The sequence below is a fragment of the Chelmon rostratus genome, chromosome 4 (assembly GCF_017976325.1).
Source record: "Chelmon rostratus isolate fCheRos1 chromosome 4, fCheRos1.pri, whole genome shotgun sequence".
In the NCBI taxonomy this organism is placed as follows: Eukaryota; Metazoa; Chordata; class Actinopteri; order Chaetodontiformes; family Chaetodontidae; genus Chelmon; species Chelmon rostratus.
The window spans coordinates 7,305,579-7,329,645 of record NC_055661.1 but is presented as its reverse complement, the minus strand read 5'-3'; the positions used below and the strand labels follow the sequence as shown (position 1 = coordinate 7,329,645).

At 41.4% G+C, this 24,067-nt stretch overlaps 1 protein-coding gene across 2 annotated transcripts; it reads right to left on the bottom strand.

The window, feature by feature from the left end:
• Positions 1 to 5,424: 5,424 nt before the first annotated feature.
• hps3 (HPS3 biogenesis of lysosomal organelles complex 2 subunit 1) lies at positions 5,425 to 23,074 on the bottom strand. Of its 2 annotated transcripts, none has more exons than XM_041935002.1 (24): positions 22,780 to 23,074; positions 21,607 to 21,791; positions 21,418 to 21,489; positions 21,043 to 21,136; positions 20,747 to 20,820; positions 20,001 to 20,213; positions 19,602 to 19,671; positions 18,843 to 18,931; positions 18,258 to 18,372; positions 17,739 to 17,892; positions 17,565 to 17,647; positions 16,856 to 17,030; positions 16,473 to 16,554; positions 16,012 to 16,169; positions 12,280 to 12,388; positions 11,816 to 12,078; positions 11,048 to 11,225; positions 10,337 to 10,570; positions 9,755 to 9,952; positions 9,400 to 9,603; positions 9,034 to 9,138; positions 7,667 to 7,873; positions 7,465 to 7,552; positions 5,425 to 6,676 (listed from the first exon to the last, which is right to left on the bottom strand). In XM_041935002.1, exons 2-24 carry the CDS (start codon positions 21,655 to 21,657, stop codon positions 6,549 to 6,551), a joined length of 3,144 nt encoding a protein of 1,047 aa, XP_041790936.1. In that variant the 5' UTR covers positions 21,658 to 21,791; positions 22,780 to 23,074; the 3' UTR covers positions 5,425 to 6,548. The 2 variants fall into 2 exon arrangements, with proteins under 2 accessions (XP_041790936.1, XP_041790937.1); XM_041935003.1 differs by having other exon boundaries at positions 17,739 to 17,889.
• Between the last annotated feature and the right edge of the window lie 993 nt (positions 23,075 to 24,067).

The window sequence follows — 24,067 nt, the reverse complement described above, 5'->3', positions numbered from 1 at the left end:
TGAATTAAACTCACCCCCTCTGTGGCGCTGTCAACATGAGGCCGGGTCTGTCTTTCCAGCTGACTGTCTTTGTCCAGGCAGCTCGCTGTGCTGGCCCCCAGACACAACTCCTTCCTTTCAAGAGACAAGACAGATACAGTCGGCTCATTCAGTCATATGGTTTTTCATTTTTGAATGATTCGTTATAGGAGTGGTCAGTACCTGTTCACCACAGGTGTCTCGCCTGCTGACCTCTCAGATTGTGCCTGTTGAGAGAAGACTCTTTAACTTCATGCACTGTAAAACAAATGTGTAAAAGCTAAAATAAAGAGTTTGAATTGACATATTAATGGAAACCAAATACTCTCACATCTATTATTATTTTGACTCATTGAATGGGATGAAATTATAGAGGAAGAGTTCAACGGGAGCAGCAAGTGACTGAACACACATATACAAAAGCCTCCACCATCAGCACGGCAACAATGAAATCAAGCTTAAAACAGAAAACACAGAGCCGCTGTGGTTCACCTGAGGGTAGTCCTGGTGGCTGAGGATGTACAAAGCACCATGTCCAGAGATCCTGAGGACCTGCTCTCCAGTCCAGCCCTCTGCAGGGGTGTCAGGGACAAAGAGCACGCTGGAGCCCTGCACACACTGGAAACCACACACACCATCAGACATGCAGGCAAAAGTTTGGAGACACCTTCTCATTCAGTTGTTTTTCTTTATTTATTATTATTTTCTACATTGTGTGTCAATATTGAAGACATCAAAACAATAAAATTACATACAGTGTGGAATACATACTGTATATTATAAATGTATTATATTTTAGATTACTCACAGTAGCCACCAGCTCTGCACACTTTCAGCTTTCTGTCAACAAGTTTTAAAAAAACAGCTTTTTTTGTTCACTACATAATCCCACATGCATTATTTCATAGTTTTGATCTCTTCAGTATTAATGTACAATGCAGAAAATGATAAAAAGAAAGAAAAAACATGGTTGAGAGAGTGTGTCTAAACATTAACTGGTACTGTATATACACCACAATATGGAAGGGAACCTTGAATTTGCCACCAGATGTCAGATCTCAGATTCAATTTGCTTTGTAGTTAACTAAACTTGAAGTCAGACAGCTCTCACAAGGACAGAAACTACACACGCGCACACACACACACACACACACACCTGTAGATATGTGAAGGAGAACCGTTGTCCTGCCTGCTTTACAAACTGCCGTCGGAAGAGCATCACCAGTCGACTCTGCATCTGATTGGCCGACCAACCATAGTCAATGGTGATGCGAGCAGTCATTCCCATGGCCGCTAGAGCTGCTCGTTCTTTACCTCGTGGAACAATGCATCTGGAAGAACAGATATGTTTTTAGTGGATACATTTAATATATGTAGACATCTGCAATTTAGGTAATGTCACCTGCGTAATTATTGTGTAAATTTGTAATAATTTCTTTAGAAAGAACACACAAGCTGCATATGTGGGCAAGCATGTGTTTGTATGAATTTGGCTTAATGGTGGCACTAGAGAAATTATCAGAGTTTCCAGATTGGTGGGGGTTCATCCTCTGAGGAGCATGAATGGTGATACTGGAGAAAAAGTTCATCAAACAGAGACCAAATTTCATACCAATATAGTTGAAACATTTTAAAAACAACCAATTTTTCCTCACTGAGCCAAATAGCACTGGACAGATGATCTCAAACTACAATAAGAGCTCTCACCTCTCCAGCTGTGCCAGGTGGTGTCCTCTGGGTAGACAGACCACATCTTTAACCACCAGGCCTGTCTTTTGCGGAGTCAGTCTCTTCCATTTGAGACGGCTAACTTTGTTTGGGGACGGCTGAAGCACCCAATACAACACACAAAATGAAGTCAACGGACAGACAAGACAGGCAGATTAGACACATCGATAAATCTCTTTAACACACTGTCTCATACAGAATATAACTTCAAACAGAAAAACTATTTGTTGCTGTTTGATGCAAAACCATCCAGGAAAAGGACAATAAGTCTTAAAATTCAGCTGCAAATGTGGCAGGAATCAACTGCTTTAAGCATGGAACAAAACTAAACATTACCACTGAAGCTATCAGTAGATTAGTCAGTCAACATCAGACAATTCAAATATCTGATTACTGAAATTGTTGTAAATAATGCATCAAATAAAAAATCCGAAATGTTTATAGTAGGTCCCAGCCTTTCTCCTTAAAATCAGTATAAAATAATTAGAAAGTAGAAAATGCTCTGGGAATTAGCAGTGGGCATTTATCCTTTATTTTCTGACATTCTGTATCTTAAACCAGTAATCAATTAAAAAACAAATAAAAAACACATGGATGACACACAAAATAAGAGAAGAAAATGAGCAAACAGCAACACAGTCCATAGTCTAACAAACGCAAGCAGAAATCTTATATGTGATTTAAGATTTTTTTAAATGGTTTCAGCTTCATGTTTGCACACGTCACCCTGCTGGAAGGCAATTTTCTGATCAGGAAATGACTCAATAAAATCTGAAGAGACGTACAGGAGTCATGATGGAAGGATCATCTGATTTTAGCTCCACCAGCTCACTCTCAGACACTCTGAGGGGAGGAAACACCTGCATGGAGCGAGGAGAGAAAGAAAATGAGCTACTTAGATTTGGGTTGTGTTGAAAAATGCAGAGATCACATGCAAACCCACAGGTATGAGCTCCTGAACAGCTGCTCAGCAGTTTGTTTTTCATTCAGAAACTTACATTTGCACTTCAGTCCACAGTATTACACAATGTGCAGATGGGATTCTCTTTTGCATTACAACTCTATCAATTTAATCACTAATATTCACTAACCTCCATTTCTATCTCAATTTCCTCCATGAATCCTGGGACAGGGGGGCAGTGCTTGACCTCTTCTTTGGCAGGAGGCTCTGTTTTGGGCTTGGCCTGCTGCCTTGGTTGGGTCTGGACCTGCGACTCTGATTCCTCTTCACAGTCAGGGACCAGAGGATGCTCCAGGTTTTTCTGGGTTCAAGAAAAAAAGAGGACAATGTTTATAGTGCACGAGCGTACGAATAACCCCAAGAGGGAGCACACTGGAAGGATGGTACGGTATAGTGACTGGTTGCAACATACTTTGATTATTGAAAAACCATGAAGTTTCCATGTATTTGAACTACTTATACTATGTTTGTTTCTTGTTTGAGTTCTTGTGGAGTAATTTTCTATTAAAACACAATAAGTTGTTCTAATGAGGAATCTTCATGGTTTAAAGGGCCAGGGCCAACCTCGGGCAGTGGTGCATTCGACCAAAAAGTGATGTCCATCTTCTTGTGTTTTTATTTTCAGAGGTAAGATTATACAGTAATTCACAAAGAAAAAAGATTAGAAGACAATGTTTAAAAGTAAGTGCACCTTGCTGTAACAGAAATATATTTTTCCTGTTTTCCTATCCTCTTAATCATCTCTTGATCTCTCATACTTGTCATTTTCCTCATATTTTCCATACTTCTGCTGCAACCCAAAACAATTGAAGTGTATGAAATGAAGCATTTGGTGTTCAATGCAATGAGCACATCAATGGCAATGCTTTTTTTTTTCTTTCAGAAATGACAGCCATTGGCAAGAGTACTTGCTTCCATTGTGTCTGTGTAGTTGCGGGATTTTCGCAGAGCCTGGACAAACAAACCCAAAAATGTCTGCACAGCTAAACACTGTATAAGTGACAAAACGTGATTTGGGTGACTTGATTCTTTAATGTTACTTTCAGTATGAGGCTTAATCAAAAGATAAATTTGCTACAATAACATCAGCTATGTAAGTTTTAAATAATGTCACCCTGTGATAGCACATGTGGACCAGTCACATGATCTTTACAGTGATTCATTTGTGAAGTGATCAGCAGAATCTGATCTCACTAAATTGAACCATTTACCAAAGTTCCTACTATATAGATTCCTAAAGGATCACACGGCCCTAACTGTAAATGGAAACCTATAATGTGTGTGAAGCGACACATTTAGACACAGCAATCAGGTGTGTATTTTTTAAATGGCTTCAGTCTGAATGGTTGTATTTTAGGCTTTTACCTGCAGAACATGCGATTTGAGGTTTGTATGAACTGGACAAGCCTGTCAATAAACATGAGATGTTACAAAGCAGCACGAGGATCGCCACAGTTTAAATAGATTCAAATTCATATTCAGGACACACACCTGATAAAAGCTGTTTTCTTCCTCCTTCTCCTGTATCACCACGCAGGGCTCCTCTGTAGACAGCAGCTCCATCTCAATGTTTTCTGTGATGGCCAGCAACACCGCCTTCCTCTCGCTCTTCATCCTCTCTGATACAACTACAATATCTCCTGTAGTTCTTACTTTATTAGTCTTCTTTATTGTTCTGCTGCTTGACAGAATAATTTCCTTTTCACTGTGCCTTTACTCAAGTCCTCTGGGTCCTTTTTGTCTTAGATTCCTGTCCTTGCTCTTGCTGCTCTTTCTCTTTGTTTTGACTGATTTCTTTTTTATCTCCTTGATCGCTTGTCCCTCTTTATTGTGTTCATTCCTGGTACTGCTTTCTATTTCCTCTCTAGTTTACCCCCCAAACAGCTGAACCTCCAAATATTCCTTAGGTGCTGGTGGCCCTCCAAACATCTAAACAGCTGAACTCTCATTACCTCAAGCTGAGATCTATCAGAGTCTAAAGCTCTGATTGGCTCAGAGTTGTGCTCTTGGGCTATGATTGGTTCTGTGCACTGTTCTGAAGCTCTCATTGGTCCAGAGCTGTGTGAAATAGCTCTGGTTGGTTCTGCAGTCTCTTCAGAGCTACAACATGCAAGACTTATGTAAATGGTTGATGTCAGTTTCAACATAATGAAGTGTCGGGTGGCTCATGCAGGCCAGGTAATGTCATCAATCAGGCCCTCTTCACACATCCTTTGTGGCCCGTTTCATCACTGACCTGATGATTGAGTCACTTAACACTATCTCAATTATTTGGTCCCAAGTTAAAAAAAAATAATTATAAAATTATAACACAGATTATTTTATGTATATATGAATGACTTTTGGCCTCCATAACCCTGAGAATGAGCTACTGAAGTGTCTTTTCTAGACTTTTTCAGACTTGCATTCAAACAGCTCAAGACAAAAGACAGACTTACTAATTTCTTATTGACTTCAAGTTAGTAGCCCACATAGCAGATACTACACAACAGTGATCAACTATCTTATCAGGTTTCTTTGGGTCACACTGAAAAGTGTTTGTTTGAACACATGCCTTATATCTCTGTTGAAGCTCTAGCAAACCACTCACTGGGAGATCTGTAATCAATGTTGGCTAACTGATGCAGCAACACCAGGAAACATTTACAACTTCATGTACACAAATATGCAGGAAACGTCATACCCATTCTTAAATGGCGAAACATCAGAGGCATGAATGACAGGTTTCAAAGTTTTCTTTAATTAAAAAAGAAAAAGTTGACAGCAGCAGGGTTGTGTGAGTAATATAATAAGTTTTGGTGACTAGCTGATAGAAGTTTGAAAAATCTTTGGGACAACGAAATGAAAAACATACTCGCTGTTTTAATGATGAGGACATTTTTTTTGTCCAACTGAAAACAATTTGACATCTCAGAGATACAAGGTTTTCACTCAGCAGAGACAGTGTGAATCAAACAGAAACCAACTGATTGATAACTGTTGGGATTGTTGCTGCATAATGTAAATACTGATCTAATCAAATGTTTTTGACACAACAGCTGTGAAACTACATTTGAAATTTAAGGACTGTTTACTCTTGCAAGTTGGGAGAACAAAACATGAAATAAATTATCTTCTTAATTACAACAATTAACTAAAACATGTAGGCTTTTATCACCACATACAATATGGACCACATTAAGAAATGTTTCTGTGCAGCTGTGACAGCATGCAGATACAAGCATTTTATAATGTTACAAAAATTAAAACATACTACAATGTGAATGGCAAACAAAACTCAGTCATATAAAACACTATCCATGTACAAACAGTGAACTGAAAATCCAGGGAAAGAAATGTATACTGGATATACAGGCTGGTCTGTGTGGCTCCCAGGAACACGAACCTGCAGGGGAGCCTAAAACCATTTTTTTAATCATATCTACTCTGCATGACCTGCCCTGTATTAAATGTCCAATCTTAACTGCTTAATACTGAAAAAGTGGTCAAGTACTTGTGCCATCATAAACATGCAAAACCTGTATATGATTGTCTGAGGACAAACAAATTGCTGGTCGCAGCATAGAGATTTGAGAGCCAAAATTATATTTTGAGTTTTGCAAGGTTGAATAATACTCAAACACCTCTGTTGAGGGTCTTATCACTGGACCCCCCCCCCCCAACTGCTCCGGTGCTGCAGTTCAGGTACCGACAGTAGACTGCAGTTGTTCTGTGCATCAGTTTGGATGAATGAATGTTAAACCGATGTTCATGTTGTCTTTGTCAATTCATGAAGTGTGTGTGTGTGTGTGAGTGTGTGTGTGTGAGTGTGTGTGTGTCTATGTGTATGTGTGTGCATGTGTCAGGCCACCAGGTGTCTCTGGCTACATGCCAACAGGTGAGGCAGGAAGTACGAGGCGGTGCCGTCGTCAGGTATCAGCTCCAGAAATTCTGCGGGGCTTGTCTCCATGGCAACAACAACAAGCGTCTCTGTTGGCATGAAAATCAGTTGCATTAAACCCAGGCATCCAAACATCAACACCAGAGTGCATCTCACTCCCTGACACTCCTTTGGCGTTTCAACTGTCATTCTATTTCTGATGAAACATGTTGTCCCTTGGTGTGAGAGAGGGCCAATCAGGGTCGTAGCCTGGATTTTACACATACTGAGGTTAGAAGCTTCCCCGTGCATCCTCCTTCCCCCTCCTCAGAAAGTACTAACCAGGCACTAAAAGAAAGAACTATAAAAGCACTAGTATTACTAGTATTTCATGCTGCTCTGCATGGCTAATCTGTGCAAAATTATTCCATTCACTCGGCTGTACAGGCCCTATAATGGTATTGCTCATTAGTGGTCTGTTGCTTTGAATTTCTGCATATAGGGAATAGATGATAAGATTGTTTTATTATTTGAATTGATCACATTTTATGTATTGAACTAATCAATTATATTTTGTTGTGTAAATCCAATTTACTATCATGAAGAAATAAACTTGAGGTTAGAAAATAGTGAATTCTTTATCGATGTACCTCTTTTATTGTCTTAAAAGTAGTCAAATAAACATTTACATAGGACATCTGTGTCCTAGTATCTAATTTCCTGACCCTGTTGGATGTCCTGATTGTTGTCAATCTTTCTTGATGTTTCAGGCCAAAGGAGCCGAACTGTCACTCTGGCCAGTGTCAAGTCAAAAATGACTCCAGGTAAATACGAGATGCCCTTTGACATCGCCTAAAGAAGTACTGGTACTACATTTAACAGACTGGTGGTGTTATACCTCTGAGAGCAGCCAATAGGATGCTGTTGTCTGCAGCATCTCTCGTCCTGTTACAAAGCTCAGGCAGCAGCTTCTGCCACCATAACACCTGCAGAGATGAGACAGACAGACAGGATGACATTCTTTTGACACTAAAATGCAAACTTGACACAGATTGAATAGATTACACACTTCACAGCTTAAGCTACTGCTCAGCACACACCATATTTTTATCTTGTAACTGATGATTGGCGTAGGCTATGATGGCCTGAGGACATCGGTCAAGCAGCTTTTCAATGCTGCTGTCATACTGCCCCCTTCTGGTGGCACAGAGGAGGTGCAGGCTGAAGCCCCATAAGGTTTCCTCTGACAGACGCTCCAGCAGAGGCACGACAGAGCCCATAGACAGGGACGGACCACAGAGGAGAGACTGGAGGCAGGGACACATAGATGAAAGGAGGACAGTGTCACTTTGAAAAGATGAAATAACACAATGTTGAAAAGTTGAGTTCATTGGCAAAAAAACAGCAGTTTAACCCTCAGGGGTTTTGCAGGCACACCCTCACTTGGCCTGATATGACCAGTAGCTTATAGTGGCTAACATGAGCTAGTTTTAGCAAACCTTGGCTAGATATTGCTGTGGAACTGAAATGATGTAAATTTCCTTTTAACTTTTCTGTATTTGCGCTACTGTTGGGGCCAGATTTTAGAAATACTGAGGTGTTACGTGCAAGCAGCCCCACCATCTCAGATTTTCTATTATTTTGTGTGTTTTTTTGTGTGACTTTTTTTTGTGTGTGTAAAATCTCATGCATTTAAAACAGCTGTGTGTCCCTGAGTTTTTCTACTAAAATTTGATACCGATACCCTCCTCTGCCAATTTAAAGACACAGAATTTAAAAAAAAACAAACACTTATACCCAGCTTTGAAAAGTGTAACTTTAGATTAAACAAATTAAAGTGTACATCAGTTCCTGAAATTCACAGAACAAAAATACTGAGGACTTCATCACTGCACCCTCATCAGTAGCTACAGCTTCCTACTGTTGTACAACCTTTTAGCATTTGGCATTATGCTATAACTGTCCCCTGTGGTCACAGTGCACATTGTTCAGCAAACGTCACCTGGCTCAGCTGAAGGCTACATTTGGGTTGAACAAACAGTCTGTCTATTGGTAGTCATGTCTACATCCCTTATTGCCACTTAGTTCAATTCCCTACAAATGCTGTTGTTTTCTCAAAATGTTATTTTCTATGAACATACCTTATTATATCTAGTTTATTGTGTACATATATGCATTTTTATTTTTTACTTTTACAGCTAAATGTAGCTGCATTTTGGTAGTTTATTATTTGTCTTAAAAATTGAAATAAAAGTAGTGCAGAGGGAGTATTCCTGCATTGCCACTGAAATCTTGTGATCTTAATGATTCATTCAGGTCTTTTTAAGTTTTACTTTACAACTGATAACAGCTTGAAGGCAGATGGTCTGTGTAGTCTCTGTTAATGTCACTTGATTCCAGTTTCTTACTGAGGCAACTTCATTTGTGGCATGCTGAAGCAGAGTTATTTTGTTCACAGATAAATTACCTGCAGTTTGTGTAGCGCCTCCTGGTGTTGGGAGCTAGTGGTGTGAGCTGGGCTGAGAACAGTGAGCCAAGGGTACAGAGCACCGTAATGGGAGCACGAGTTGATCTGAAACACACAGAAACACGAGGGCCTCTGAAAAGGTGTGAAAGACTTGTGGAGCAATTGATTTCAGGAAAAAAGGTTTTTTTTGCAAACATAAAAATGTTTTTAGAACAAACTTGAGTTGACCAATGCATTTCTCACAAGGTGACTTTTAAATTGGATCTGCTTGCCTCATGCATTTATTAAATAATTTCTACACGTGAGGAGAAAAGTGTGTTGTTAATAAACAAAGACAATAACAGCAGTCGTTTTCAGCTACTCTACCAGATCATCAGCGCTCTTCAGCGGCCGGCGTCTTGAAGGTGTGTGTGGGGGGCCGGGGTGTGTATCTGAGTTTGTGTTTGTCAGTCGGTCGATGTAGACGGACACCACTCGGAACAGAAGCTCCTGGATGACAGCTTCCTGTGAGGAGGCCATCAGCATCGCCTCCCAGAAATCCACCTGTAAGCAGTTCTCACAGCCCAGCTCCTACACACACACACACACACACACACAAATCAGTAAATCAGTAACATAATTATAATCATAATAATAACTCGTAGCCCCATAGCCCCATGAATTACCAGGTGCTAGTGACGCACACACACACACACACACGCACACACACACACACGCACACCTTGAACACGTGATCAGCCTGTTCCAGCTGAACTTTGCTGTTTTCATGTAAAGCCACCATGGCAGCCACCAGCAGCCCTGGCTGAGTCTTGGCCAGCTGGCGAGTCAATGCCGTAGGATGGATGTTCATGTGCTGGCCTCCACCTCCACCGTGCAGCAACAGCCTCGGCTCCTCGATGAACCCGTACACCAGCACCATCTGAACACACACAAACAGTGTTTTGGTTTCCTGTCCTGTTAGTTCTTGTTCCCATTTACTCATTCCGTTGCCCTTGAGCACACTGTAGGTGTGTAATAATAACTCTTATACCATGGTCGGCTGAATACTTGTTTCTATAAAAACTTGTAGTGTTTAAAGGATTAAAGATCTATATCATCAATATTTACAAGGTAGCTGGTCTCACACTTTTGACAAGTAGAATAACTTACAGTACTAGGTAATCTAGCTAAAAGGTATTAAATGTTAACGTGTAGTATTGGATTACTGACGTCTATTTAAGGTAAATACTGTCAAAAACAGAACAAAGTAGAGACTTCAGTTCTACCTGATAAATTCCTTAACACACACACCATCCCTTCTAACCTCAGCATGTCTTTCCATCAGCTGTGTGTACTGTGGCAGGTCGCCCAAAAGCAGCATCATGGTTGCCATGGTGATTGTCAGTGTAACCGAGACGCCAGCGGTGTCCTCTAGATGTTGTAAGATTCGCAATGTCTGGGCAGGACTGACATTTATCATGGGCGGGCTGGCACACACACTGACGAGCTGTGAGGGCTCTGATTGGCTGAAAATGTCTATGACCTCATCGGCTGCTTCCTGCAAAAAGAGAGTTCATAAATTCTTCTTTTTCTTCAGTTTCCTCATATGTTAATCATTGGATTTCGGACAACTGGTGGTACAAGTGTTTACAACATATCTGATAAACTGAGGAATAGAAAAATGGTCCAGTTTACTTGAATAAATACTTAATTACATGTTCGTATATAATTTCTAGGCTGTATCATAGCTTTCCCATAGTCACTTCTCCATGTCAGCAAAGGGAAGACCTTTCTGAAGACAACACTGAAATGTTCAGGGAGAGCTGCACAGAGGCAGATAAAGTGTGACACTGTTTGTGGTGATGGATTTGTTCCATGTTCTTCATTCTAATGCAGCAAAGTAAATGTAATAATGACTTATTCCATATGGCACCATCAAAACAGATCTAGTACCTGGTTGTAAAAGCCTCCCATCACAACAAGACGAAGCATAACACAAGCAGCATATTAGTAGCAGCGGGACGTTTGTGTGTACCTGACTGAGGATCTGCTCTGTTTCTTCTAACAGGTAGTGCTTCAGGTAAAACAGGAAGCCGGGGCCGTAGGTGTGAGGGCTGCTGGGGAGTGGGCGGTTCCTGGCCATGACCTCTGTGACTGACAGGCCAGACATCCTGTAGTAGGGCAAAGCCAGGTGGCAGTCCCTCTGACCGCCCCTTACAGAGCAGGGAAGAAAAAAATTAGTGCTGAAACAGCTTTTACTTGATTGACAGTAGCAACTCTGATCATCAATAAATCATTTATGAAGGAAAAATGCCAAAGATCCTTTTCAGCTTCTCAAACGTGACCGCTTGCTGCTTTTCTCTGTTTTATGTCATTATAAAATAAATAATTTGGGGTTTTGGTCTCCTGGTTGGACAAGATCGAATAATACTACACAGGACGGAACAGATTGATACATCACACATAATGATACCCAATACAACTATGTGAACAAAACCTCTTAACTGGAAACTTTTAAAATCTCATTAAAATATAAATACTAAGAGTATGTAAAAAATTATCATAGATTAAGTAATTTAGTGGGGTGGCACAAATGTATTTAATCAATAATAGACCAAAGGACGAGCTCTAAATGTTATCAATATGCTCATCATTCTGCTCTTACTTTAACAATTATGGGCTAAACCACTTACTTTAAAGCGTAACTTAACACCATACTGAAAAGCAGTGTTTTGCTGCACACTCCTGCCTCACCTCTGACCACACCCAGGACCACTGATCTGGTTGGGTGTGTGTGTTTTACCTGCTGAAACTGTCTCCCAGCTGTGCGCAGTTCCGCCTCAGAGCCTCCTCCAGTTCTTGAACGTCTGTCTGCGCCGCTGTCTGTTCCTCGGCCGGTTTGTCTGTATCTGCCTGCGGAGACGCTGCGGGCTCACCCTGAATGCTCCTCTGCTGCTCTGATGCTTGGAGTAAGGAGGCGCGGAGGAGGAGGTGAGCCTCACTGAGGAGGTGCCGAAGGCTTTGGGCCTGCGGGTTGGTCTCCGTGTACCGCTGACTGTATTCAACCTGACACACGAGTCATGTACAGACACACAGGTGAATATACAGACTAATGAATGTTCTTTTCTTTCTCTTCTCTGCATGTTCAACACAGGTTTTATGTTCTGGTTATATTTCTTTGGTCAGTCATGATCATCATTAATAACTGTACATATAATTGCAAGAAACACACGACACACGACAATGAATGGGGCATGTGTGCGTTACCATCTCTTGGTAAAGAGCGAGGGGGGAGACGGTGTCGACCACATAGAGGTTCCAGCCGTGCCCCGCTGTGCTGGTTTCTCTGGGAGAAGAGATTGTCCACTTCCTGCTCCTGAGGTGAGAGGTCACACAGAAACGTCACAAAAAGTAGCTTTAAAGGGAAATAATGATGGTCTGTTCCGCTGTTTATTTGCCTTCAGTGTTTTCACTTTTTGTTGCTATCGTGAGCAGGTTTTTTATTTGTAACAGGCTGTTTCTGTGGATGTATTTTTAGAGGACACTGACAACAGACTGAAGACATACACAAACAGTAAATGTGTCATGACATTGGACTTGCATTAGAAACCACTCAACCAGAGAGGCTTTCATACTGGGTGGGTAAATACTGTCTGCATCTCCATCATACGATATGCCCAGTGAAGAACAGCCTTTTGGATACTGTAGCTATGTAACACAGCACATCAACTGGTTAATACTAAAACGTTTTACTACATTATACATGAGCAAACAAACAGTTAGTGAACTGTTAGTGAACAAGCTAACATGGGACAACACTGATTCGAAAATGGTTGGGATGCTGTGTAAAACATAAATAATGTCATCATTTGCTCATCGTTTTTCACATTTACTCAATTGAAAACATTACAATGAAAATATATTTAATGTGTCACTCATGAACTTGATTGATTTTTGTAAATATCTGCTTATTCTGAATTTGATGCAGCAATATGTTTTTAAACAAGTTGGGACAGGAGCAACAAAAGACTGGGAAAGTAGTGGAACGCTCCAAAAACACCTGTTTGGATCATTCCACAGGTAAACAGGTTGATTGGTAACAGGTGATAGCATCATGATTGGGTATGAAAGAAGCATCCTGGAAAGGCTCAGTCGATCACTAGCAAGGATGGAGAGAGGTTCACCACTTCACTTTGTGAACACATGATTGTATAAAGGAGATGACTACACGGGCTCAGGAACAGTGGCGTGCACAGACTTTTTGAAGGGCAGGGGCGAAAAAGAAAAAAAGGGCACATATAGCGTGTTCTCGCCACTGAAGAGGGCACTTTAGCACGCGTTTTGGCTCCCAGGGGGCACTTTAGCACGCGTTTTGGAGTCCAAGAGGGCACTTTAGCGCGCGTTTTTCAAAAACTGGGCCACGAGGGGGGGCGGTCGCCCCCCCCTTCCCCCCCGTGCACGGCTCAGGAACACTTCGTAAAACTGTTGGTAAAAACAGTTGATTAGCAAACGATCACATTCTGTTTTTATTTATGTTTTACACAGCATTCAAACTTATTTGGAATCAGGGTGTAAAAGAAGATGTTGTATTTGGTCTACTCGTGCCCCCCCCCAAGGAAAGCTGTCTGGAGACTTCGATGTCTGACTGCAGGAAGGTTTATTGATGCAGAGATATTACCAACACAGTGCGAACACTGCCTGATGCCACCACAATTCTGAGGAATGCTTCCTGTGAGTCCTTTAGCCTAGCTGGGAGCGCCAGACCTGGTTCATGCCCAGTTATGGTCGTTCTCCAGGCAATAAGAATATGTGTGATCAATTGATTGGCTCTCCATACCTAAAACAAGGAACTGTGCTCATCCATGTTCCCCAGCTCACGTTGCAAGCGTCTTCAGGTCGCCATCAACACATTCCTCTAACAGGGGACAGACCCGCAATGTCTGGAGGACAGCACAGCTTATCACCTATGTCCTTGATCACCTCAGCAACGGGGCTTCTCTGCCTATCCGAAGGGCGCCAGTTTCTCTAAACAACCCAACAGCTGCATTCTACTCCAGCAGAGCAAAACAGACCTCTCCCTTCACCTGGATCCAGAGCTGGCCTGAAGAAGACCCCTTTACCTGACCACGACCCTGAGGCCCCCACTTAGTGTAGTCCTGTGACAGAAAATTCCATCTCACAGGGTTGTAAAAAGGCAACCTGGGGCTCCTGTGGCTCAAGCCATGACGGATAATCTACTTGTGTGTGTCATGGCAGCTGCTGACACTTGTCACAACATGTGGCCTCAAACCTTTAGTTCAGTTTGGCAGCATGAAAGTGGGAAATGGAGATGATTGTGATGTTGGAAAACGCCATTCTTAAGTGTGCTTTCAAGCAAGCCCTGCTCAGCGGGAGACTTTATAATTTATTTACACATGTAGAATCAAACCCTGAACCATTCAAAGCTGGTGGCAGCTATATCTGGACTCTGCATCTTTGGGTCAAAAGCTTGGCCCAAAGATCTCAGGTCACTTCTGTTTTTTTGGACTGGTAAACAAAAACAAAAAGGAAAAAATGGCAGTATTCTCACCTGTCATGCAACACTGCGAGTAAATAGAAGATTTTATCATTTAATTGTTCTTTCTTTGGGGCCCAAACTATTTCAGTAAGTAATAGTAAGTAATTCATTTTGCATGGTTTACAAGGTCCCAGGAGTCTGTCCTGGATTATGAAGTTAGCTGTGTAAAATCCAACACTTTTTCTGTGCAAAGATAATTAGTTTGTGAGCAGAAAGGCACAGACACTGGGGGCAGTTAGGTAGGTTATGGTTGGACAAGTTTAGGAACTAAAACAGGAAGTGCTGTCACTTTTAGACCAAGGTGCAAAGGCAAAAAGAAATTCAGATTATCAGCATGGCGCTGTCTAAAGTCACTGCCTGAAACTTGACGCAACAAAGACGAGAAAAAAATGTAACAGCGTTTGCAGGTGATGGATGCTTTATATTTCATCTAAGGCAAGAAATGAGGGACAGATTTGGCTGCTGGTAAATATAATTTGATTTTCCTTAGCAGGTTGTAGATTTTCAATATCCATGTCAAATGTTTAGTATGGTTTCATTCTTCATGTGTTGTGGTTATTCCAAAGGACATTTGCAGTGTAATCACTATTAATTACTGCACCAGTGTTTAACTTCTAGTACAGACTTCAGGTCTAAAATTCAAATGCTTGAACTTCTAATTTAATGGAACTTAATAACATTTGGTGATTCATGTTAATTCAAAGCAGCAGAGGCAAGTACCTGGTATTTTTATTCCCTACCTATTTTAAATGCAGTAGTACCTTTCTGCCTCTGAGAAGGGTTAGACTCAAGCTCTTAAGAGAAACCAGGCTGTTCGCTTGCAGCTAGGAATACTGCTTTCAGTGACAAATCCAAAAAACACAAACAAATTGCTTCGATGGAAGCTGAGAGAAAAAAGTCTTTTGTTCCATGACATTGAAGGTGACACACAACTGTTGAGGTTTCTCTTTTAAATAGGGGCTGATATAAAGATTTGGTTAACATTTATCTGTTAAGGTGAGTATTTCAAGGCTTTCCTGGCATTGCAGCTTGGCCTGGAAGTGACAACAGACACTGGGGGGGGGGGGGTTGGGGTTTGTCTTACAGGAAGGGGCGTGACAGAAGGCTCTCCAGAGCCGGCGTGGTAGCGGGATCGATTCCCACTGCCAGGAAAATACCCGTCAGCATGGTGTGTTCTTTCAACTCGCTAAAATAACAACACACACACACACACACACAGTAAACAGGTTTATAAATGCATGTATTCCTGCACGCACACACACATCACCGGTGCTGAGAAATCCCTCTCCGGAGCATTCTGGTAGCGACAGGGAGGCATTAGATGATGCATCCGATGAGGCTTTCAAGACTAAAAGGTGTATGATCTACATACACTATCACAGTCATGTGTGTATGTCTAACTCTGTGTATTGTATGAGTGTGTTAGTATGTGTGTGACTTACAGGCCTCTGCGCTGTGTGGTGCGTTCGGTCTCCTCTGGCGTCTCCGCGTCGGCGGTGGACAGCAGGATGACGTGGCGGCCGTGGACACACACTGACCGCAGACCAATAAACAGCTGCATCCTGAGCGCACACACCTCCAGGCTGCAGGGCGGACAGGCCTTCAAACGCACACAGGTGGAAAGACATGCAGTCCATGATTATTAAATGATGCCAGTGAGAAATACTTAAATACATCATCTACATACCAAATATTCACAACACTCAGAGGCATTTGTGCTTTTGATTGCAACAGAAATTAGTACAATCGCACCAAAACTGAGTGATTTTTTTGGGTCATATCAGCCCCTAATAAACTGCACTGGCTGTAATATTCAATTCCTCTACAATCCTGCTGTGTTTTGGTCTCCACCAACTCCAGAGAACAATATCCACAAAGCTCAGTGTTGAGGTCAGGCTCACACCTTCATGGTGGTGTCGATGTAGGGGTCTTCAGTCCTGGCTGCTACTGCTGCACAGCGCACTGTGAAACACTGCAATGCACTCCTACTGGGCACACACAGAAAACAAGACACAAACATACTTTCATGCTTAACAGAAAACTTGAGACTACAGAAGTAAACATATTCCATCTTAAGTCATTTTGTCTAGTACTGAGGCTTAAAAACTCGATGTCTTTAAAGGGAGGTGAATCATTTAGTCTCAATTCCAAAAGATGGCATGTTAGTTTCAATGATTTTCAGGGCTGGTTAAAGTGAGAGCGATGTGCATATCAACTGTTGCAATGCAAAGTTGTGATTCAGTGAAGATGAACTCATTTCCATATCAAGTCAGACTGCAGACGCACTTTGTTATGACGTGCAACAGGTGGTCCGTCAGCACCGCCTCCAGGACCTTCTCTGGATACTGATAGGCCGAGAGAAGCTCGACACCCCCCTTCAGACTGTACAGGTAGCCGATGGTGGGGAGAGAGAAGAAGCAGAACACGCACGCTGGTTCCTCCAGAGCCGCTGACTGGTTACCTGGAGAAGCAGAAGGACAAACAATGTTTGAATTGATATGACAAGATTAAATGTTATTACTAGGGGCTGCTGTTAATTTCATGCAGGGCTTTGCAGCAAAAGAGCAGGAAGCTCATCAGGGTTAAATCAAATTATAACTGGGTTGAAAAATGCTCATCACAATTTCCCAGAGCCCAAAGTGGCATCACATTGTTTTGTCCAGCCAACAGTCCAAAACCCAAAGACTCTTCATCACTATCATAAATGACAGAAAAGAAGAAAAGCAGCTAATCCTTGTGGAAGCTGGAGCCAGCAAACCTTTGACATATTTACTTGAAAAATAAATAATTTATATTCTTTTGATGGACTTGTCAACTAATCAGCTAATTGTTGCAGCTCCACTTGATTTACTGCTTTATTGATTTTGTTCTGACGTGATGATGATGAGAAACTGAGTAGTAATCTCAACATAACCCAACATCCCATCCCATTCCTATGACAACAAATGCTGCTTCTATATGAGCCTCTGTATCTCAAGCTGTCTGCTGTACTGACTGGTGAACAGCGGGTGGAGCTGTAAGGAGTGCAGCTGAGTCTCCTCCACACTGCAGCCCTGGAAGAAGTCTGGAGTAAAACGCCTGCAAGAGAGAAACCAGACGTGTTAAATACATTTCTCATGGCTACATTACACTCACTGCACAGGTCGAACTGGATCTCAGAAACACACACCTGAAGAGAACATATGACAGCGTGTACTGTCCTCTGTCCTCCAGCCCGGTCTTTTCAATGCTGACAGGGACGTCACAGTCTTTCGCTCGATCGCCGAGCAGCTCCTGGTGTCTCTGGAGGACCAGAAAGTCAGAGTGGTCTTCTAGATGATCTGCTGCACATACACACACACACAAACACAAACACAAACACATCACAAATGACTCCTTCATGTGGTCCACCTCACTAAAGCTCACCGATAGTCAGGTGTGAAGTGAACTGCACAGGCTTGTAGCAATACATGTGCTGATGATTGTTCTTCTCTGTTGCCGGTTTTCTTTAAGGGGAGTTTAGCAGTGAATCAGTTATAGATTAGTTTGTATTTTGTTATCAGGCTGTCCTGGTGCATGCGTCTTAAATTCATAAAACAGAAACACAGATAAACACGGTAACAACCCCTAAACTTCAGCTGTAATGAAGCCTCAGAAAGTTAAAGCTACAGCATCAGTCCCACTGAAAAAGACACTGTGTTGTTACAACCTTTATTTGTGTCCAATGAGTCTTCTGGGATTTCAGGCTCAGATGATGCATCCAATTTCAGTACTAGCACCTCCAGCTCCGCCTGCACCGCCACATATCCCCCACACAGTGCCACCTAGGGGGCAGAGGAGGTGTTAGAATAACCAAGGCAACAGATGGTCAATTTTAGTAGTCTCAACTTTAGAAATATCGAAACAAATGCAAATACGAGTCTTTTGTTAGAGAAATTATCAACAACCATTTTGGAAATTCCCTCATTTTATCTTTGTCCCACAGATATTTCATTTTTTTGGGAGAATTTCAGCAAACATTTGTCAGCTAAAACACAGCATGGACACAGAGCTGATATTTTTGTACTCATATACCAGTATAAACGCCCAATTAGTACGAATAATAATGATTGTGTATGAACAAAATTGATAAAGTAGTTATGCTGTTGTATACATGTTACTTTAGGGATTAGAAACCAAATACCAGACCAGTTTGTATGCGTGATATTTACTGGTATGATTGTGTATATATAGATTGAACTACAAAGAAAATACCACCAAAAAAAGAGTATGAAGGAAAAAGTATTGAAAGTACCTGTTTAGGCTTGATTTTCTGTAGATGCAGGATAACAGAGCGCTCAAAATCCAGGATGGAAACATTTTGGCTTGAACTTGAGGTCTGACCTAAAGTCAAAGAGAGGACAGATCAGTCAGTTAGGCGGGGACAGAACAGGTGTGAAGCATGAGTGGAGTGGGTCAGACATTGGTCAGCCCCCACCTCTGGAGGCCTAATCAGTGGTTATGGTGGTGTCAGGCCCAGTAAAAACCGCCTCAATGTCGTTGGACTATAAGAAGATTGGATGCTCCAGTGACTCAATATTACCTCTTGAGGTACAAAGTGGTATTACAAGACAGGATGGGCAAGGCTAGCTGGTTAGCATGCTAACTTCATTTAGATAGATAGATATACTTTATCCCAAGCTGCGAAATTGCAGTAAATATGATATCTCTGCAATACAATACAGACACCTCTGACATTGTGTCAAAAATGTTATTACTTCCCAGTCTGTTTATAATTTCAGTTCATTTTTGATTTTTTTAACTTAAATTCTTACATATTGCTCCTTTAATGTTGGTAAAAAGACAATATGATTAGTGGTGAGAATTTAATGCTGTTTGAGGTCATCTATAATGACTGAACTCCTTTGGTTTCACAGTGTTGGTGTGCCACTCATGTAGAATATTTTCCATGTGAAGACTCGCTTCTCCACTCCAATTCACAAATTACAGACTGTATTTAAGCTTTGGTACAAAATCAGTCTTTACTTGAAAATAACTGTATGTTCACAGTTACCTTGACTCTGACTGGAGCTCTGCTGAGTGTTCGGCCAGGCGCTCTGAAGGATCTGCTGACTCTGAGTCTGCTGTTTTTTCCAGAGAAAGAAACATTATGCTGCTGCAACAATAAGAGTCCACTTATGCTGTGTACAGTAGGTAACTAACAATGACAAAAAGATGCTGTACAGGAAAGACAAACCTGATGGTAAAGACTTTGAACAAATGTGCTACATTTTAATACTTTATGATGACTCAAAGACACATTGAAATGAATATTTTAATATTGTGGAAAACTGGTGGGTCTGAGCATTCAATCTAACCAATTAAACCATTTAATACATTTTATGGTAATCCTGACCTTCTGCCCCTGGTACGAGATCAAACAGCAACTGTAACTAATCTCATTAGATCTTACCAGGCTCTGCTGGTTCTGCCTCCTCAAAGTAAACAGAACCAGAGTGTTCTCACAACCGACCAGAAGGTCTCCTGTTATGGAGCAACACGCCACAGCGATAGGACGTTCTGACAGAGGGATCTCAATGATCTCCATCTGCACTCCGCCCCGCACAGACGCCCCACGCAGCAGGTGGCCCAACAAGCGCACCCCAACACGGGCCTTCTCCTCCGCCTGAAAAGAAAGCAAGATATAACTACAGGAATACATGGAGTAAAGAAAGTTAAAGGAGGCAAGATTATATTGCAGTAATCAAAAAAAAAAAAAAAAGACATTCGCAGATGATCTTCCAGATGGTGGAAGAACTGACATCAAACTGCTTTTAATTGGGTTTGAAACCTGTCTCAGACCAGACTGCTGGGCTTTACAAAGCCTTTTAAAGAGATTATTTGTCTTTGGTATATTTCAACACACCATCAGGACCAGTTGAAACCAGGCTTAATGTTAATGCTGCAATTGAGTACCTAACTGTCATTCTATGCACTTTGTCTCATAGAGAAATTACTTTCTAAATAAAAGCTGCTGTCATTTTAATTCTGGTCCACAGCTAAGATCACATTAAAGTCATAATTTAATAATGGTTTCAGTGAAGATCACATGTCTTCACTGAAACCATATCAATACCTTATATATCAGACACAGAAAGCATAATAGGGTGCATTTAAGTTTTACAGCGCTATGATAAAGGTGTTTGAGAGAAAGCTTACCTGGTAGCGCCAGTTGGTGTAAGCTCTCAGGTAGGTGGCACTGTTCTTTTCCTCAATGGTTACTAGGTAATCTCCTGGATGTGAGAGGGGAGGCAGAGAGGAAAGCAAGGATGTTAAAAAATCTTTTTTATAAACCAGTCTCTTTCTCTATCCAGCTCACACTGTAACCAGGTATTGCTATCAGCTGCTCCATTCACATATACAACAGAAGACAAATAAAGTGGTGCAGGTGTGCATTGATACTTGGGTAGTTGCAGGGACAGAGGTTCACAAAGGAAGCAATGCAGCATTTTTACCGATCTTGCTGTGCGAGATGCTCTTCACGGCGCCCATGGTGGAAAATCGACAGATAAGAGGGCAGCCCTCCTGCTCCACACTGTAGGCCTCCACCTTGGTTCAATTCATAGTACATAGTCAGTATTCTGCAGACACCTTTCATCTCTAAAACATTAACTCTTAAGAATTAAGACAAACCAATGAGTGATGTGACTCATGAGTATTCTCACAGTCTGCAGACATTGAGGTGTGCTTTTTATGAGCTTACACACTGATGCTGTATATAAGGGTTAATATTGGCTTTTGAGTAGTTATATATCCCTTTAATGAAGCATCATAGCATCACTCAAAAACAGGAAGACTATGGTTTAAAAATGTGCATATTTTAAGGTGACCTTGCATCCTCCAGTTGCAACCACAAACAGCGCTCCACCTCCACAGCAGACCAGTCCAGGCTCCTGCTCCACCTGGAGTACAGCGAGGGATTGGATGAATTAAAACATGATATAGATACAAGATGAAAGATTTTGCTTAAAAAAACAGGCATGCTTTGAATATGCCAGCCTCGGCCAGCCTCCAGTTACCTGCACTATCTGCTGTGAGGAGAAAGGATGGCAGTTGTAGACATGCACCATGTTTGGTTCACCTCCCGAAGAGCAGATTCAGTCCAGGGTGGATATTTAACTAATTGTTTACAGCTGGCAGAGAAACCTAAAAACACGACCACCGCTTTATCTGTGTTTCTTGGAGGCTTCATCCAGCAGGACTCCTAGCATCATTTAAAAAAAAAAATTAAAGCATTTTAATTTAGTCCAAAACAATCTCCCATCAGAATACAGACACTTATTAGAGCTGGATCCCGTCATGATATGAGGCCCGAAATGACTGGGGATTTTTTTTTTGCGCTTTTGCGGGTGTCAAAACATTGTACATTCACATGAGACAGGCACATGATTTTCAGATTTTTCACATTAGAAATGCAAGAGGTGAAAACATCCATTTAACGTGTAATATGAAACTGCTACAACTGGCAGAAAATTAACAATTTCGATTACTGATTAATCATTTCTGTCATTTTTTAAGAAAATGGTCAAATATTCTCTGATTTCAGATGTCAGATGTGAAGACTCGCTGCTTTTATTTACCATAATATTGAAGAAAATATGACTGGAATTTTTTCACCGTTTTTCAAACACACATTTTCATAGACTAAAGGATTTATCGTGAAAATACTCACATTAATCAATAATAAAAACTAATCGCTACTTGAAGCCCTAATGTTATATGGCATTTAAACCACCTTTTACATGTAGTAATTCGCGCATGATCAAATGCTGTTTATCACATGTGAAGCAGCATTTCTCATGTGATGATTTAACATTAAGCACATGTGGTTTTCAGATTTGCATGAATTTAACATGACCGGTAAAATGGAGGTAATGCAGTTTAGTTGTGAGTGCTTAAAGTGTTGGAAATGACAAACAAAACACTCAGCAGCAACCCATCTGTCCAAAGTGACATGTATAGTTGTAGTTCCTATAAAAACTGCTCACTAGGAAAGTGTCATTAAAGCTATCTGCGTTATAATTTACTGACAGTTATTTAAATGTTCTTCAGTAAACTGACCCGTGAATGCGTCCCTGCTTCCTCATCATGACAACCGCAATCATCCCTTAAAACTTTATGTGCTGTACGCCTCTAAAATATTATCACACTGTGGACATGGCGGTATTCAGTCAAAATAAAACCGAACTTACTGAGTGAATTCATCTTTCCCTGCATCTCTGGCAGCTGAAGGAAGGCTGGAGCTGTCCCGTGGGTGTTAGTCTAATCGATATCACATGCCGCAGTCTTGTGAGCAGCAGCGGGTGTACCGATTCAGCTCAGGTGGACATATGTCCGCTTGGCTTGACTCACACTCTAGTTAAATACGGACCAAGTTGATTGAGTCATCATAGCAGCGACAGATTTTTCGTAAAGTACGTACTGGGCTGCCAGATGTTCGGTTTATTCTTTCTTCCGACTTCAGGCTTCACTGCTGCAGGTTATCGATTTCACGCTGAAAGGCAGGAAGTGAACCATCAACCACAACAACAACACACCCGCCCTTTCTCGTTTTTCATTGGTTCTTATTCCTGTCTATATTGCGTTGGATGTTCTCATTGGCTATCGAGTGTCGTCAACCAAAGAGCAGATCTGTCCCCGTTATGGAACTTAATTTTTCTGTTTTTTGAGAAATTTGTTTGTCTGTATTTTCGATTATTTGAGGCTGTGTAAACACTCGTGTTCTACAGTGTTTCATTCTAAAAAATGACGTTGTTGTTTTGTTTTGTTTTTCCTAAAGATCGAATTGAAGATGATTTCAAAGACAGGTACACAAGAGAGGTAACGCTACAAAAGTCCTCAAGAAATGCTTTATGAAATATTGTTTACTAACTTAAGAATAATTAGACAAGGGAAAATGTGACATTAATGTAGGCCCCGGCATATTTAGGAACGACAGACGAGACAACCTGCCAAAAGAAGCAGTCAAGAAGGAAATTAAATAATTAAATAATCAGAATGAGAGCGGAAAGGCACAGCGTGGAGAGCTAAATCAGCAGGGAAACGGCGTTTGGTTAACCAATAACACAATAAAGAGAGAATAAAACCTAAGGGAGGCAGTAATGCAATACTGTGAATGGTGTGAAATCTCGCGAAGAAGAAGAGGAAAAAGAAGAAGAAGAAGAAGGCCGGTTGATCTTCGACTAGTCTTGATGATAGTGCTAGATCGGGGGTGTCCAAACTACGCCCCGCGGGCCAACTGCGGCCCGCAGTCCATTTTTAATTGGCCCACAAGAAATTTTATAAATTGACTAGAATGTGGTCAGCACTTGAAACTTTTGAGTGTATTGCACTTCTTAGTTTTACCACCAGGTGTGCTGTACTGTACTGTGGTACAGGGGGTGCTGTTGAACAAGGCAGCTGCCCCACCAAAAAAGGACAATCACAGAACAAATTTGCCCCAGGTTACCAAACATGGCAGAACCAAAGAACCGCAAAGTA

Excerpts from the sequence above, each read along its gene's own strand:
- hps3 (XM_041935002.1), bottom strand. The coding sequence starts at position 21,657 with ATGGTGCATGTCTACAACTGCCATCCTTTCTCCTCACAGCAGATAGTG. Across the intron at positions 16,170-16,472 it reads ACATCGACACCACCATGAAG|GCCTGTCCGCCCTGCAGCCT; the intron begins GTGTGAGCCTGA and ends GTGCGTTTGAAG. Across the intron at positions 10,571-11,047 it reads CAGAGCAGATCCTCAGTCAG|GAAGCAGCCGATGAGGTCAT; the intron begins GTACACACAAAC and ends CTCTTTTTGCAG.